This window comes from Suricata suricatta, chromosome 13 (assembly GCF_006229205.1).
Source record: "Suricata suricatta isolate VVHF042 chromosome 13, meerkat_22Aug2017_6uvM2_HiC, whole genome shotgun sequence".
Taxonomy (NCBI): domain Eukaryota; kingdom Metazoa; phylum Chordata; class Mammalia; order Carnivora; family Herpestidae; genus Suricata; species Suricata suricatta.
In genome coordinates, this window is record NC_043712.1 from 486,260 (window position 1) to 500,370 (window position 14,111).

The following is a 14,111-nucleotide window of genomic DNA, read 5'->3' on the forward strand; positions in this document are numbered from 1 at the left end:
CACACACACACACACACACACACACACACACACACACACACGGAGTGACAGGGGCTGGACAGAAAGCAGGCCAGGGCCCTGGCCACGTTGCACTGGGACCCAAGGGTCCCCGGAACTTGGACCTGCTAGCTCTGGGCTTTCTGGGGTGGGATGGCACTGTAGGCCATGGGTAACCCCGACCCCTCCCTTACCGGTGCCCAAGGTCTGGGTGGGGGTGGGGACCCCAGGCTCCCATCTGGGGAGAGTCCAGAGTGGCCTGTATGCACTGACAGCGCACCCCGCTGTCCACCCTTCAGAGCAGCCCGAGCATTTGGCGAGTACCTGTCCCAGAGTCACCCTGAGAATCGCAACGGTGCAGGTAGGGGCATTCGAAGAGGGGCCAGGGCGGGGTCAGTTCGCAGTCCCACCCCACCCCCACGACTTAGGGGTGCTGTCTCCTGCTCTAGCCCTGGCCGGGCCACAAGCTGTGGGGACTGTGGGGTTTAAGCGGGCAGCAGCTGCCCTGCTGGGCTGGCTTCCTCACGCCCCCTGCCCTCCCTGGCCCAGAGCCCCAGGAGGAGCTTGGAGTCACTCATCACCATGGCACCCACCCAGCCTGGCCCGTTGGCATGGCAACAGGCCTCCTGGCACCCCCAGGGCTGGCACCGCTGTCTCTGGGGGCCAGCTGGTGGGGGGGAGGGGGAGAAATTGGCACTGGGCACACAAGTGCAGGGGCAGGCTGGGAGGTGGCCTGTTTATTCCTGTCCACCCCCCACCATCACCCGCAGGTAGTCTAGCCTGTCGCCCCCACGCGCACACACCCAGCGCTCGGGGCCCAGGTAGGAGGAGGGTGGAACCTCTAAGAGGAGTGCGCAGCTCGCAAACACCTTTTCTTTAGATACCAGGGGCTCCGGATGTGATCCCTGGGGCTGGCGGGCAGCCCCCGCCCGCTCCCCCATCTGAGCCAGGCATTCGCTGGGTGTTCTTTGCCCTCGCGGCACCAGCAGAATGGAGGGCAGGGCCAGGAGGGCTTCGGTTCATCTGCTGCCTCTCCCCCAGACCACCTGCTGGCTGATGCCTACTCCGGCCACGACGGGTCCCCCGAGATGCAGCCAGCCCCCCAGAACAAGCGCCGCCTCTCCCTTGTCTCCAATGGCCGCTACGAGGGCAGCCTCTCCGAGGAGGTCGTCAGCGGGAAGCCGGCCGCTGAGGGGCCCCAGCCCCGCGTGTACACCATCTCCGGGGAGCCCGCCCTGCTGCCCGGCCCCGAGGCCGAGGCAATTGAGCTGGCTGTGGTGAAGGGGCGGCGACAGCGGGAGCGGCACTCCCACCACCACAGCCAGCCCCTGCGTGCCAGCCCGGGGGGCAGCCGCGAGGATGTCAGCAGGCCCTGCCAGAGCTGGGCAGGCAGCCGCCAGGGCTCCAAGGAATGTCCCGGGTGCGCCCAGCTGGCCCCTGGCCCCGGCCCTTCCCCTCGGGCCTTCGGGCTGGACCAGCCACCTTTGCCTGAGGCCACCAGCCGCCGCAAGAAGCTGGAGAGGATGTACAGCGTGGACCGTGTGTCCGGTGAGGGGCTCGTTGAGGAAGCGGGCAGGCGGGGGGCAGGGTGGTGGTGCTGAGCCTCCGGCAGGTGGAAGGTGCCCAGGTCACGGCACGCAGACAGGCTCCTGCTGCCGTCTCCCACGCCGCACGTCAGGCCTCATGGCTGGTTTTAGCCCTGGCAGCGCCAAGTCTACCAAGGAGTGCTTCCCCGAGGGGGCGGGGGCAGGAGAATCTTAAAAACTGAGCAGACAGAAAACATGGCTTAATTAGAAAATCAGGCCGCCTTTGGGACATCCTGGGGAATAGTCCCTGCCCTGGGTCCCAGCAAATGGAATTCTCATTCACCCCAGGAAGCACATGTCTATCTGGGGCCTTGCCAGCCCTTGGGACCCTCCCAAGGACTGTTGAGCTGTGTGAGTGGCTGGTGAGCCCTGAAGGCCTACTCTTGTCTAGCAGAGGCCTCCCTGGGACACTCGAGCAGCTCCATGCCTCCTGGATCTGAGGCCACCTCCTCAAAGCAGAGCCCTCACTAGCTGAGCGCCGCCCCCCCATCACCCCAGGACAGCCCCCCGGGCCTCCAAGTCAACAACCTGCTTGGGCATCAGGACACAGACCTGGGGTGCGGGCAGTTCAGCCACATGCCCCCACACTTCTCTGATGAACGCAGCTCCGGGATTGGGGTGGGAGCAGCGGTGAGAAAATAGAGCAGACTTTCATCTACCTTGTCTCGGAGCGAGAGGGGTCCTGAGAAGGGGCAGCCCTCAGCAAGCCCGTCTCCATGCTGGGTGAGGGCTCCACCTCACTCTCCTGACAGGGTCCAAAGGAGTGGAGTGTGCACGCTGCAGAGAAAGAGAGCCTGCAACCATTGTCCCTGCCCTGCTTCTCCTCCCCAGAGGGAAACAAAGTGACCCCTTTCTCCGGGCACCCTGGACACAGGCTGTGCTTTCAAAGGACCGCTCTTCAACTGTAGGCAATCAAAGGGAGAGCTAAGCAAAGACAAACTGTCATGAAGCCATTGAGCTGTCTTGGCTTGAACAGCTAAGCAGGCACGCATTGCCTCCGCCCACCTGGGAGAGGGTTAGGGGACCCTGGTGCCTTTCCTTCACCAGCCTTGGTGCTTTGGAAAGCATCGCTTTCCCTGGCAGAAGGGGGTAAAGGCTTTAGGGACTCCCAGGACACCCTAGCCACTTCTCCGTTTGTCTTCCAGATGACGTCCCCATCCGTACCTGGTTCCCCAAGGAAAACCTCTTCAGCTTCCAGACAGCAACCACAACTATGCAAGCGTGAGTTGTGTACCCGACACGTGCCCACTGCATAGGGTGGCGCTCAGGAACTGCTGCCAGACCCTCTCCTGCCTCTGGGCCCACCTGGGTGGCTGTTTCTGAGCAGCCCCACGTGCCCGTGTCCCACCAGGTCTGCCAGATGTGACATCAGTCTCAAGGATGGCAGGGCTGGCAGCTCTTCTCCCCCAGACTCCACTGCCCCTCCCATGCCCCCTCCCGCCCCCACTGCCCTGCCCTCTATTCCCTTAGCCCTCCTCTGTCCCTCATGGTCCTCTGTGGACCTGGCCCAGGGCTGCAGCTGATGGAGTCTCCGCTGGGGGTGGTTCTCCCAGGCCACTGCCCCATCTCAGCTCCCCAGACAGCAACCTACTTGTGTGTTTTGTATGAACCTCAAGGGGTCATAACTTAGGAGTCCCCTGCGGGGGCCTGTTCTTCTTTACCTGTGACACATAGACGGGTCTGTTTGCTGACACAGCGTTCTTTCCAGGGAGGCACCCTTTGCTGCGGTGTCCCCCACACTGAGGAAGCTACCTCCCCTCACGCTACCCTGGGGGACCCGCCACTGCCCTCAGGCCGGCTGAGGACTGCGGTCTCTGCTGCCAGGCCCAGACCCAGCAGAGACAGGCCCCTGTGCCAGCCCGACCACATCATAGCACTTGGTGGCACGGGCCAGTGACCTCAGCATCCACTGCCCTCCCTGGGCTTCCCACAGCACTGCTAGTGCCTTGCTAGTGCCTGGAGTACCTGCGAGGGACCCCTGGTGTCCGTGACAAGAAGGGAAATAACAGGGAATTTAGAAGCTGAGGGGGTCGTGGCTCACTATGTCTTCTTTCTCACGCTGCCCCTTCCCGCCGCACCTCCAGCATCTCGTAAGTACTCTGTGGGACCCTGAGCCTAAGGGCACGGTGGTTCTCCCTGGGGGACCCTCGCACCCCCAAATAGGTTTGGACAGGCCAGGGACCTGGGCCTTGACTATGAGGGAGTGCCGTGTTCCAGCAGCAAGGCCACGGCGGGGCCTGCCAGGAGCCGGGCAGAGGACAGGGTGAGGCAGGCCAGGACCCTTCTGCCTGGCCCAGCACTCTGGATGCCCCTCCAGGCCCTGTGCTCATGCCTCTGTCCCCACGTCTCGGTCCCTCCTACCTGCGGCCAAGGGCAGTGCTGACTCGTGGTGGTTTCCCAGGGTGTTCAGGGGCTACGCGGAGAGGAAGCGCCGGAAACGGGAGAATGATTCCGCGTCTGTAATCCAGAGGTAGGGCCTGCCAGCCACTCGCCACCAGAGTCCGTCTCTTGTCTGTGCTGGTCTGGCCTGGGCCCACTGAGCTCTGGCAGACCTGATGGGGGAAGGGCGGTGGCGACCACTGGCCTGGCCCTGCTCTGGGGACGCCGCAGGCAGGAGAGGTCATGTGACCTGGGGCCCCCAGGCCTGTGTTTTGGTGTGTTTTGGGGGTACATTGGCAATTGAACTGTAGCCAGCTGGCCAATCCAGGTCTCTCTCTGGCCCTTGAACCCCGTGCTGTGGGGTCAGCAGCAAGGGTTACCCTCCCCACGCCCTGTCTCAGAGACATGACCAGAAACCTTGTCCATCTTGTACACTGGACCTTTTGCAGGGCACAGGTTTGGGGGCAAACACCCATCTCTGAAGGGGTCCAGGGACAGAAGGGCAGCGGGGGGAGTGTCTACAGTCCCCAGAGCACAGAAAGCAGGAGCCCTTGACCACTTGGAAGAGGGGGGCTGATGGGGTCCAGAGTATGCCTGGGCCCAGAGAGGGAATGTAATGGTGGGAAGTGGAGGTGGGTGCCTGGATGCAGGAGTGTCCCCAAGGGAGTGGTCCTTGGGGGGGCGGGTAAGGGGGGAACCGCAAGAGAAAGGGCGATCATTGTGCCTTTGTCCTGGCCACAAAGTGGAGCCCTGGAGAGGTGTCAGCAAGAGAGGGACTGGATGGATGGTGGGCATGTGGGAGAGCGTAGGGAATCCAGCAGGGCATTTGTCACCTAAAGGGGCGAAGGCAGACCCTAAGGCCGTGTCAGGTGTGCTGCAGAGAAGAGTAGCGAGCAGGGAGCATGGGGGACCCGTCTGCCACCCACCCCCTTTCGCGGTCCTCACCAGCTGCTGGTGTTCCTTCCCCAGGAACTTCCGCAAACACCTGCGAATGGTCGGCAGCCGGAGGGTGAAGGCCCAGAGTAAGACCCAGGGCAGGAGGGCCGGGGGGTGGCGCTGCTCTTGGCCGGCTGGGGCTTCGCAGGCTGCTCACTGCACCGGGAAGACTCGAGGTCCCAGATACCCACTCCAACCCCGCCGCCCTCCTCATACCCCACCAGGCCCCAGCGAAACCCTCGACTCGGGCCCCGCCCCCAGCGCCGATTAGGGTCCACCCGCCCCTACTCAGGCTCCGCCTCAGGTCCAGCACCCAACCCCGCCTCAGAACGCCTGACTCTGGCCCCGCCCCCCGTGCAAGGCCTCCGAACCGCCGGCGTAGGCTCTGGCCTCGCCCCAGGCCCCAGACTCCCTCTTGGCCCTGTGCCCCAAATGGGGTTGTTAGGCGCCACCCCTAGTCCCGTAGGCCTGCCCCACCTGACTGTCCCGGGTGCCCCGACTGACGTCCGCCGACCTCCCCGCCGCGGGGCCGCGGACTCTCCCTCTGGCGTCCCCGAGTCTGCAATCCACCTGCCTGGAGGCCGCTGGGCCGCCCCCGCTCCCGCCCGCTGACCCGGCTTTGCTCTCACTGCAGCGTTCGCCGAGCGGCGCGAGCGGAGCTTCAGCCGGTCCTGGAGCGACCCCACCCCCATGAAAGCCGACACTTCCCACGACTCCCGAGACAGTAGGTGCCCGGCGCAGGCCGGCCCACCTGCCTCAGAGGTTCTCCTAGGCCCCCAGCCCCCACGCTCCGCAGGGCAGGCCTCCTGCCCTAGCAGCTAGGCTTCCGCGCTTCTGCTCTCTGAGCCTCAGTTTGCCCATCTGTGAGATGGGGGCGCCTGGCACCTCCGACCTCGTGAGCAGAGTTAACTAAAGGCTGTGGCAGCGCAAGCGGGGGGCGGGGGGCGCCTGTGTGCTTCACCGACTCCAGGAGGCCTGAGAGGCTGCAATGCCTTGCTCCTCAGTCCGGGCCCTGGACACACCTGGCTGGAGCTGACACTTGCAGGGAGGTCCACAGGGCAGCAGCTTCTGGTGGCAGCAGCCAGACTCGCCAGTCTGGTGGTGGCCAGTGTTGGTCTGTCACCCACCCTGGTTTCTCACTGGCCTGGAGGACCCCCCAGGACCATTTATTGTGGGTTCTGTCTACCACCCATACCCGTGGGTCACTGCTGGGGCTGGAGGTGCTGGTCCGCAGTCCTGGTGACCCATCCCACTCCTCAGGTAGTGACCTGCAGAGCTCCCACTGCACCCTGGGCGAGGCCTTTGAGGATCTGGACTGGGAGACGGAGAAGGGCTTGGAGGCGGTGGCCTGTGACACAGAGGGCTTTGTGCCCCCCAAGGTCATGGTGAGGTCGGGCCGTCTTTATGCTATTCCTGTTCCAGCCTGTTCTGGGCTGGAGGGGGGAGGTCCCTTTTCCTCCAGGAGCCCAATGGCTCTGCCTGGAGATGCCCAGCAGTGGGGGACAACCTCATGGGGCCTCCCGCTGCCCGCGGGCTCCGAGGTGGCCGGGCCCTGAGCAGCTCCCCGTGCCGTCTCCAGCTCATCTCCTCCAAGGTGCCCAAAGCCGAGTACATCCCAACTATCATCCGCAGAGACGACCCGTCCATCATCCCCATCCTCTACGTGAGTGCCCCTCCCCCGGGCCCTGGTTCTGGGTTGGACTGCTGCCCAGGAGGGACTCTGAGAGTGTGGCCTGTGTCTGTTTCAGGACCATGAGCATGCAACCTTTGAGGACATCCTGGGTATGTGTCCTCCAGTCCCCCTGTCTTCTGATCCTGGGTCTGGGGGGTTACCTACGGGCGGGGCGGGGCACTGGGGGGGCCATGCTCACACTCCTCCCTCCCTAGAGGAAATAGAGAAAAAGCTGAACATCTATCACAAGGGAGCCAAGATCTGGAAGATGCTGATTTTCTGCCAGGTAGGACTCAGCCCCTTTGTGCTGTGAGGGTGGGGGTATTGAGAACACAGTCTCTGTGTGCACACGCGTGTGAGCACGTGCATGTATGGGGGTAGGGGCCATGGATGGACGCCCTGTGTGTCTGCCACCGCGGCCAACGGAAGTTTCTTACAGGGTGGCCCCGGACACCTGTACCTGCTCAAGAACAAGGTGGCCACCTTTGCCAAAGTAGAGAAGGAAGAGGACATGATCCAGTGAGTGGGCAAGGCTGCTTGTGGGGGCCGGGCAGGGGAAACGGAGGCAGCGTCCGTCCATCCCCACAGACCCTCCCCGTGACACTCCTGTCCCCAGAGCCTGGCCCTGGCCTCTGGCCTGCCCCTCCTCACAGCTGGGGGCCTGGGCTGGAGGCCTGGGCTGGAGGCTGCCTGTGATCCACCCCTCCCCTACCAGCTTCTGGAAGCGGCTGAGCCGCTTGATGAGCAAGGTGAACCCAGAGCCGAACGTCGTCCACATCATGGGCTGCTACATTCTGGGGAACCCTAACGGGGAGAAGGTACAGGAACCCCCACATCTTGCCCCGGGTTGCTGGAGGCCCCAGACCCACCAGAAGAGTTGACAGAACCTCCCGCTGCTTCTCCTGTTCCCTTTCTCTCTTCCTTTAACCCCCCAGAACCACCCTATGCATGAGCCCCTGTCAGTGTGAGGGGATCTGGCTTCCCCCAGCACCGTTCACCCCCCTTTCCTGCCTTGAACTCATGGCCCTGCCCCGCTCTTTCAGCTGTTTCAGAACCTCAGGACCCTCATGACCCCTTACAGGGTCACCTTTGAGTCCCCCCTGGAGCTGTCGGCCCAAGGTGAGTTTGCGAGGTGGCTCCCGGCCTGAGGGGTGGGGTGCGGGAGGCAGAGGCCTGAGACCCAGCCCTGCTCTCCTTCGGCCCCAGGGAAGCAGATGATAGAAACCTACTTTGACTTCCGCCTGTACCGCCTGTGGAAAAGCCGCCAGCACTCGAAGCTGCTGGACTTCGAGGACGTCCTGTGACGGCCCCGGCCCCGCCCGGCTGCTGCCGCGGACCCGTGGCCGGGGCTGGGCCGCGTGCTGGGTGCTGCCCAGGACCGCGCGGCTCCCGGCCTTCACGCCGCTTCAGGGCGCCCTCAGGTGTCGCTCAGGTTCCTCCCGTGGGTCTGGTCCTCACTGACCACAGGCCAAAGGTCACAGCCCCTGGGGCCCTGGGACGAGCCGCGCCCCACACAGCCAGGCGGCCAGGCGCTGCCAGGGCCTAGGCCTCGCCCAGAGGGCGCAGCACTGGGGCGGCTCCTCTTAGCGGGTTGATAGAAATAAGTGCAATTTTCACACCCCCAAAACAATTCGAAGGGAAGCAGCATTACTAGTTGAATAGTTAAGTGCTACATTACCAGTTCCGGTGTAGACAACCTAGCCCAGTGTGTGTTCAGGACCTTCTCTGCCCCCAGCCCCCCAGCCCTGCCGTATTTGATCACCAGCACCAGGGTGGCCCGTCCGTGGGGACGGTGTCGCCTGGCTGCCGGCCCGGCTCCGGCCCTGGCCGCGTCCGTGATGGTCTTTGCTTGTTCCCTCTTGCCACCCACTGCTTACTCTGACCTCAGTCGCACCGGCCTAGCAAGGGTACCTGGGCAGCTGTGGCGGGCGGGGGCGGGGGGGAGGGCACGACCCCCTTTCTCTCAGGAGGCTCTGGGTTGAGCCGGGCCCTGCCTGCTCCCCGTCCTCCAGCACCCGCCTGGCCCTCTGGTGCCGCGGTGCGTTCAGCTTTTGCCAGCCTTGGTCTGGAGGCTTCTCCCAGCACAAAGGGTTTGGCAGGGGCGGGCGGGGCTGGGCCCCGCTGGGTGAGGACCCCGCCGCACACTGCCTGGACCCCGCAGCAGCGCTGAGCCGCTGGTGGACTCTGGGCTTGTGGCCTTGCTGGGGCTCAGGGGCAGGACCCCTTGGCAGAGCCTGAGTCTGAGGACACCTGGCTGTGCCCTCAGCTAAGGGAGGGGACGGGCATGTGCTGGGCTCTGAATGATGTACGATATCCCTTAGAGTGACCATTAAACCTGACCCTCTGCTGCGGCCACCGCCTGGCTCTCCTCTGTCAGCCCGGCCCCTTACCTCCCTGGGCCCAGGGGCTCGTGGGCCTGCTGGTCCGATGTTGCCGCTGCGGCGCTGCCCGCACGTCTCTGCCCAGACTGACAGGGCCGGTGGGGCCACTCGACCTCCCTGCCAAGGGCACACTCCAGAAGAGGGTCTGGCAGCTGGGGCAGGGGTGGGGGGATGGAAAAAAACAGGTTCTGAGATGGCTGCTGTGGGGCGCAGGGGGTGTGCTAGAAAAGGGCCAGGAAGGATCAGGAGGGGCAAACAGAGACACCCCTATGCCCTGCCACCTCTGCCCCTACTCCTAGGCACCGGGCAGAGGGCCAGTTCTCCCCCTCAGACCACTCTCTACGTGTGGTCAGTGGTGTGGCTGCAGCAGGATGCCAGGAAGTCACCAGGGGACCAGCTGGCCACTCTTGTTCTGTCCTCCCCAGATGTGCCGAATGCTGCCTCCCCCCAGTAGCAGAGCTGCTGCTGGACACAGCCAGGCCTGGCTGCCCGCTGGCTCCTGGTCCAGTAGCTTAGGGATGGGGCAACAGGTGCCCGCTGGGTGCATCCGTGCCAGGAAGGGCTGGAGAGGACAGGAGGCCACCAGTGGACAGCGTGGGTAGAGGCTGGGAAGCTTGAGGCCTGGGATGTTGAGAACTTGGAGCCAAGCAGCGCTGCCTGGCGTGCCCATGGGGGCTCTGGGGGCACGGAGCCCCGCAGCCTCCAAGTGCTTCCGGGGCAGCCCACACGGGGCCAGGGCGGGCGGCAGAAGTGTTCACGGCACCACGATTAGGCGCACTTGTAGATGCAGAGACTAGGTTCCAGATGCCTGTCCACACGCTCTCACCAGTGAGTCACTCATACAAAGGCGCGTGTCCTTCGGGAGTTCTTTGTGCTCCCGGTCATGGTGCGTCTCCCCTGGTCCTCATGCCTGGAGTCTCCAAGGTGCTGTCCGGATCGCCTTCTGCGTGTGCGGCGCACGAGGCTGGCTCCGCCCACCACGGCCCACCTGCCTGCCCGCTGTGTGCAGCCCTGTCCCGGGACCAGCTGGAAGCCTGTCACGTGCCCCTGGCCCCTGTCGCGGCCCTGTGGCCGCGGGTCGAGGGCTGCTCCCACAGGTCTGTCTTCCCCACACGCTTCGGGATGGCCGTGGTGGGGAAGGCGGGGAGGTCTGCCAGCAGGAGGCTCCAAGTCCTGCAACCTGCTCCTGAGGTTGCATTCCTTGCCTGTGGCCCCCGAGGAGTGGAGGGAAAGATGTCAAATGTGCGCAACGCGGACAAGCATTTTAGGGAAGGACAAGCAGGGGAGGTGTTGGCAGGTGCAGGGCTGAGACGGCGCCGGCCCCTCCCCTGCCCCAGCGGCTAGCGGCGGTGATAGAGGCTCACAGTCCTTGACGTGTGAGTTCTTCCTTAAATTAAAAAAAAAAAGTTGTATTTAAGCATTTATCCTTTTCTGAGAGACAGAGTGCAATCAGGGGAGGTACAGAGAGGGGTAGGGGAGGCAGAATCCCGAGCAGGCTTCAAGCGCTCCGTGCAGGGTCCCGTGCAGGGCTCAGACCCACAGACTGCAAGATCACAAGCTGAGCCCAAGTCGGACACTTAGCCAACTGAGCCACCCAGGCGCCCCGGCATGTAAGTTAAGTATTAATGAGAAAAGGACAGGGGCTCTTGATTTCAGCTCAAGTCATGATCTCACAGTTTGTGGGTTCGAGCCTTGCATGGGGCTCTGCACTGACAGTGTGGAGCCTGCTTAGCATTCTGTCTCTCCCCCTCTCTCTGCCCTTCCTCCTGCTCATTCTATCTCTCTAAACAAATAAATAAACATTATGGAGTACCTGGGTGGCTCAGTCAGTTAAGCGTCTGACCTCCACTCAGATCATGATCTTGCAGATCGTGAGTTCAAGCCGCACATGGGGCTCTGTGCTCACAGCTCAGGGCCTGGAGCCTGCTTCAGGTTCTGTGTCTGCCTCTCTCTCTCTGCCCCTCTCCCTCTCATACTCTCTCTCTCTCTCTCTCTCAAAAATAAATAAACAAATAAATTAACTTAAAAAAAATAAGGACAGAATCCAATAGGGGAAGATGAGCAACGGTCTAAGGAGATAAGTCACAGAGAAGGAAGTCAGGTAGCTGACAATGTATGCAGAGTCTTAGCCCCACTGCTAATCTATCGGAAGCCAACAAAAGGAATGTGGTCTCACTTCCTACCTGTTGGTTTGGCGAAAACTCAGGATATCCGTGCCCTGTGCTGGCGAATGTGTGGGGGAACGGTAGTATAAATGGCCACAGCTCCGAAAATACGATCGAGGGGCGCCTGTGTGGGCTTGAGCGTCTGACTTCAGCTCAGGTCATGATCTAATGGCTCGTGCGTTGGAGCCCCAAGTCAGGATTTGTGCTGAGAGTGTGGATCCTGCTTGGGATTCTCTCTCTCCCTCTCCCTCTCTCTGCCCCTCCCCTGCTCATGCATGTGTGTTCTCTCTTACTCTCTCAAAATTAATAAATAAACTTTAGAGAAAAAGTGCAGGGCACCTGTGTGGCTCAGTTGGTTAAGTGTCCAACTTTGGCCCAGGTCACGATCTTGCATTTCCTGAGTTCAAGCCCCCGGTCAGGTGCTGTGCCAACAGCTCAGAGCCTGGAGCCTGCTTCAGATTCTGTGTCTCCCTCTCTCACTATCCCTCTTCCGCTCATGCGCGCTCGCTCTCTCTCTCTCTCTCTCTCTCTCTCTCTCTCTCTTTCTCGGTCTCTCAAAAATAAATAGACATTTAAAAAAGAAAGCAAGTGAGTAGGTAAGTGACTGTGGATAGTGACACGTACATCATAAGTACTCAGAAGGCCTGGCCTGAACACAGCCCCTGCATCTCACTGCCTGCCCCTTCCCCATCCCCACACTGCCCTGTCTGGGGCTCCCTCACATGGTGTGGGTGCCCTGCCTGCATGCCCAGGCTCACCCCCACAATCCCAAATGGCCATTGTTGGCATGCCTCGGCCCCAGGTGTGGGGCCTGGAGGACAGAGCTGGGGCATGGTCTGCCAGCGGGGCAGGGGAGGGCCTCCAGCCACACCGAGGAGTGGTCCCCATCCTGTAAGGTGGAGGAAAACGGCCCCTCTAATGGGGAGGAGTCCATACACGTGACTAAAGGCTGTGAGGGAGGTGTGAGCACGCACTCCTGGCGGAGTCGTCGGGGCGGAGGGGAGAAGGCCTAACAGCCGCCCCTGCAAATGGCAGGGCGGCCTCCGTCCACACTCCTCTCCCACCTTCCACGACCCCCCATCGGCGTCCTCCAGCCGAGGGGCAGGCCTCCGAACCAGCCTCCGCTCACAACCCCTTGAGCCCCTCGGCCCAGCAGCTCAGGGAGCACATCGGCCTCATCCAGAACCTTCCAAGGCTCTCACCCCTGAGGACGAAACTCCTATTTCACACTGCCATTTGCTCCCTCACCCCCAGGATCAGGGAGACTGTCAACGCCACCATGGGAGGTGTCCCCGCTGTCCCACCCCACGCAGCCGTCCGCTGAACAAGGCCGGGGTCTGCCGCGAGCTCAAGGCGGCAGCCGCGCAAGCCCGGCTGTGCTAGGCCCGCCCGGCGCGGGGGGAGCGGGGCACGGCGCCCGGAAAGTGCCAGGAAGCCGCCTGCGGAGGGGGCTATGAGCCCCCGGGCCCGCACCCAGGCCCGCGGAGCGCGAACCCTAGCCCGGGCCTGAGCAGCAGACCAGGCCGCTCCCAGCCCGGAGGCCCAGCAAAGCCAAACATGCCGTGAGGGAAAAGGGGATGACCTGGGGCCAGAGCCACTGCGGCCACAGCTAGAGCCCCGCATTCTCCACGGGCGGGAGGCCAGGCCCCAGGCTCAAAATCTTACCAACCAACCAACCTGGAGAGCCTCGGGAGTGGCGGCCGGCAGGGAACGGGCCCAGCACTTGGCAACCCTGAGCTCGGCACCACACGCGGGGCCACGCCAAGCAGAAATCGCCAAGACAAAGCACAAAAGTGCAGAAGCACAGCCCTGCATGGGCTCTGAAAAAGTTTCCAGGATTTGCTAAAACGAGCAGGTTGTCTTCATAAAATGCACGTCTGGCACTCAGTGTTTTGCGGCCCTGCATATGCCCACGAATGACCGTGCAAGGACTGATCTGGAGATTACCAAAAGAGTTTGGTTAGCAGGCAAAATTGCAAACACAAAATCCACAAATAAATAGTACAGTGTTAGCAAAGCAAATCCACAAATAAAGAAAAGAAATCGCAGGGCGCCTGGGAGGCTCAGTCAATTAAGCATCCGACTTCAGCTCGGGTCATGATCTCACGGTTGGTTAGTGCGAGCCCCGCGTCGGGCTCTGTGCTGACCGCTCAGAGCCTGGAGCTGCTTCCGATTCTGTGTCTCCCTCTCTGCCCCTCCCCGGCTTGCACTCTGTCTCTCTCTCAAAAAAAAAAAAAAGAAAACATTAAAAAAATTTTTAAAAATAAACACACATCATGAAACTATAAGGCTTTTAAGAAAAAGAAATCTTCAGGATCTGGTGTTAGATGAGAAGCCCCAGTAATGACGTGCAAGGCGCCACCACAGGATACACTGATAGACGGGATTGCATCCAGAATTCAAAATGTTGCTCCTTGAAATACACCATTAAGAAAATAAAAGACAAGCCGCCCACAGACTGGGAGAACAAAATCTGCAAACCACATCCAAGACAAAGGGGTAGATGGAGAGTGTACCCAGAACTCTCTAAACTTACCAGGAGGAAATCAAACAACTCCGTTTCAAAATGGGCGAAAGACCTGACACCATCAGAAAGGGTGTATGTGTGCAAAGCCGTGTGCAAATCCCAGCGTGGGAAGGTGCTCAACATCACAGCCAGGGTGCGTCCCTCAGATGGCCTCCAGTGATACACTGTGACTCCAAATGCTGGCGGCGGTTGGGGGCGGGGTGGTGCAGAGAACCTGGACCTTGCTCAGGAAACAGGCAACTTGGAACCAAGTGAGGTGTGACTTGGCCACACGCCCCGCGGCTGTCTCCTGGGTGAGACTCGGGCACCAAGACCCGTGGTTCTGAAGAGCTCCATCTTCCCCAGAGTAGAAGCTCCCCAGATGCCTTCCGGGGGTGGACTGCCCAAACCGCAGCCCGTCTGTGCAGACGGACTCGGGCACAGAGCAGGCGCCTCGGAGCCCACGGTGGCTGCTGGGCCTCGGGCCTC

At 62.0% G+C, this 14,111-nt stretch overlaps 1 protein-coding gene across 1 annotated transcript; it reads left to right on the forward strand.

Moving 5' to 3' along the window:
- The first annotated feature begins 165 nt into the window (after positions 1 to 165).
- Positions 166 to 8,925, forward strand: NSMF (NMDA receptor synaptonuclear signaling and neuronal migration factor). Its single transcript, XM_029920963.1, has 15 exons — positions 166 to 358; positions 1,039 to 1,545; positions 2,729 to 2,804; positions 3,668 to 3,673; positions 3,901 to 4,053; positions 4,932 to 4,984; positions 5,533 to 5,622; positions 6,159 to 6,283; positions 6,478 to 6,561; positions 6,647 to 6,680; positions 6,786 to 6,856; positions 7,010 to 7,089; positions 7,286 to 7,388; positions 7,614 to 7,689; positions 7,777 to 8,925. The coding sequence occupies exons 1-15, from the start codon at positions 166 to 168 to the stop codon at positions 7,872 to 7,874; spliced, it is 1,749 nt and encodes a 582-aa protein (XP_029776823.1). The 3' UTR covers positions 7,875 to 8,925.
- The last annotated feature ends 5,186 nt before the right edge of the window (positions 8,926 to 14,111 follow it).

What these genes read in the sequence shown, in the direction of transcription:
- NSMF (XM_029920963.1), top strand. Translation starts at nt 166, where the DNA reads ATGGGTAACCCCGACCCCTCCCTTACCGGTGCCCAAGGTCTGGGTGGG. An exon ending in CAGCGTGGACCGTGTGTCCG is followed by an intron (nt 1,546 to 2,728) that starts GTGAGGGGCTCG and finishes TTTGTCTTCCAG; the next exon opens with ATGACGTCCCCATCCGTACC. An exon ending in AACCTTTGAGGACATCCTGG is followed by an intron (nt 6,681 to 6,785) that starts GTATGTGTCCTC and finishes CTCCCTCCCTAG; the next exon opens with AGGAAATAGAGAAAAAGCTG.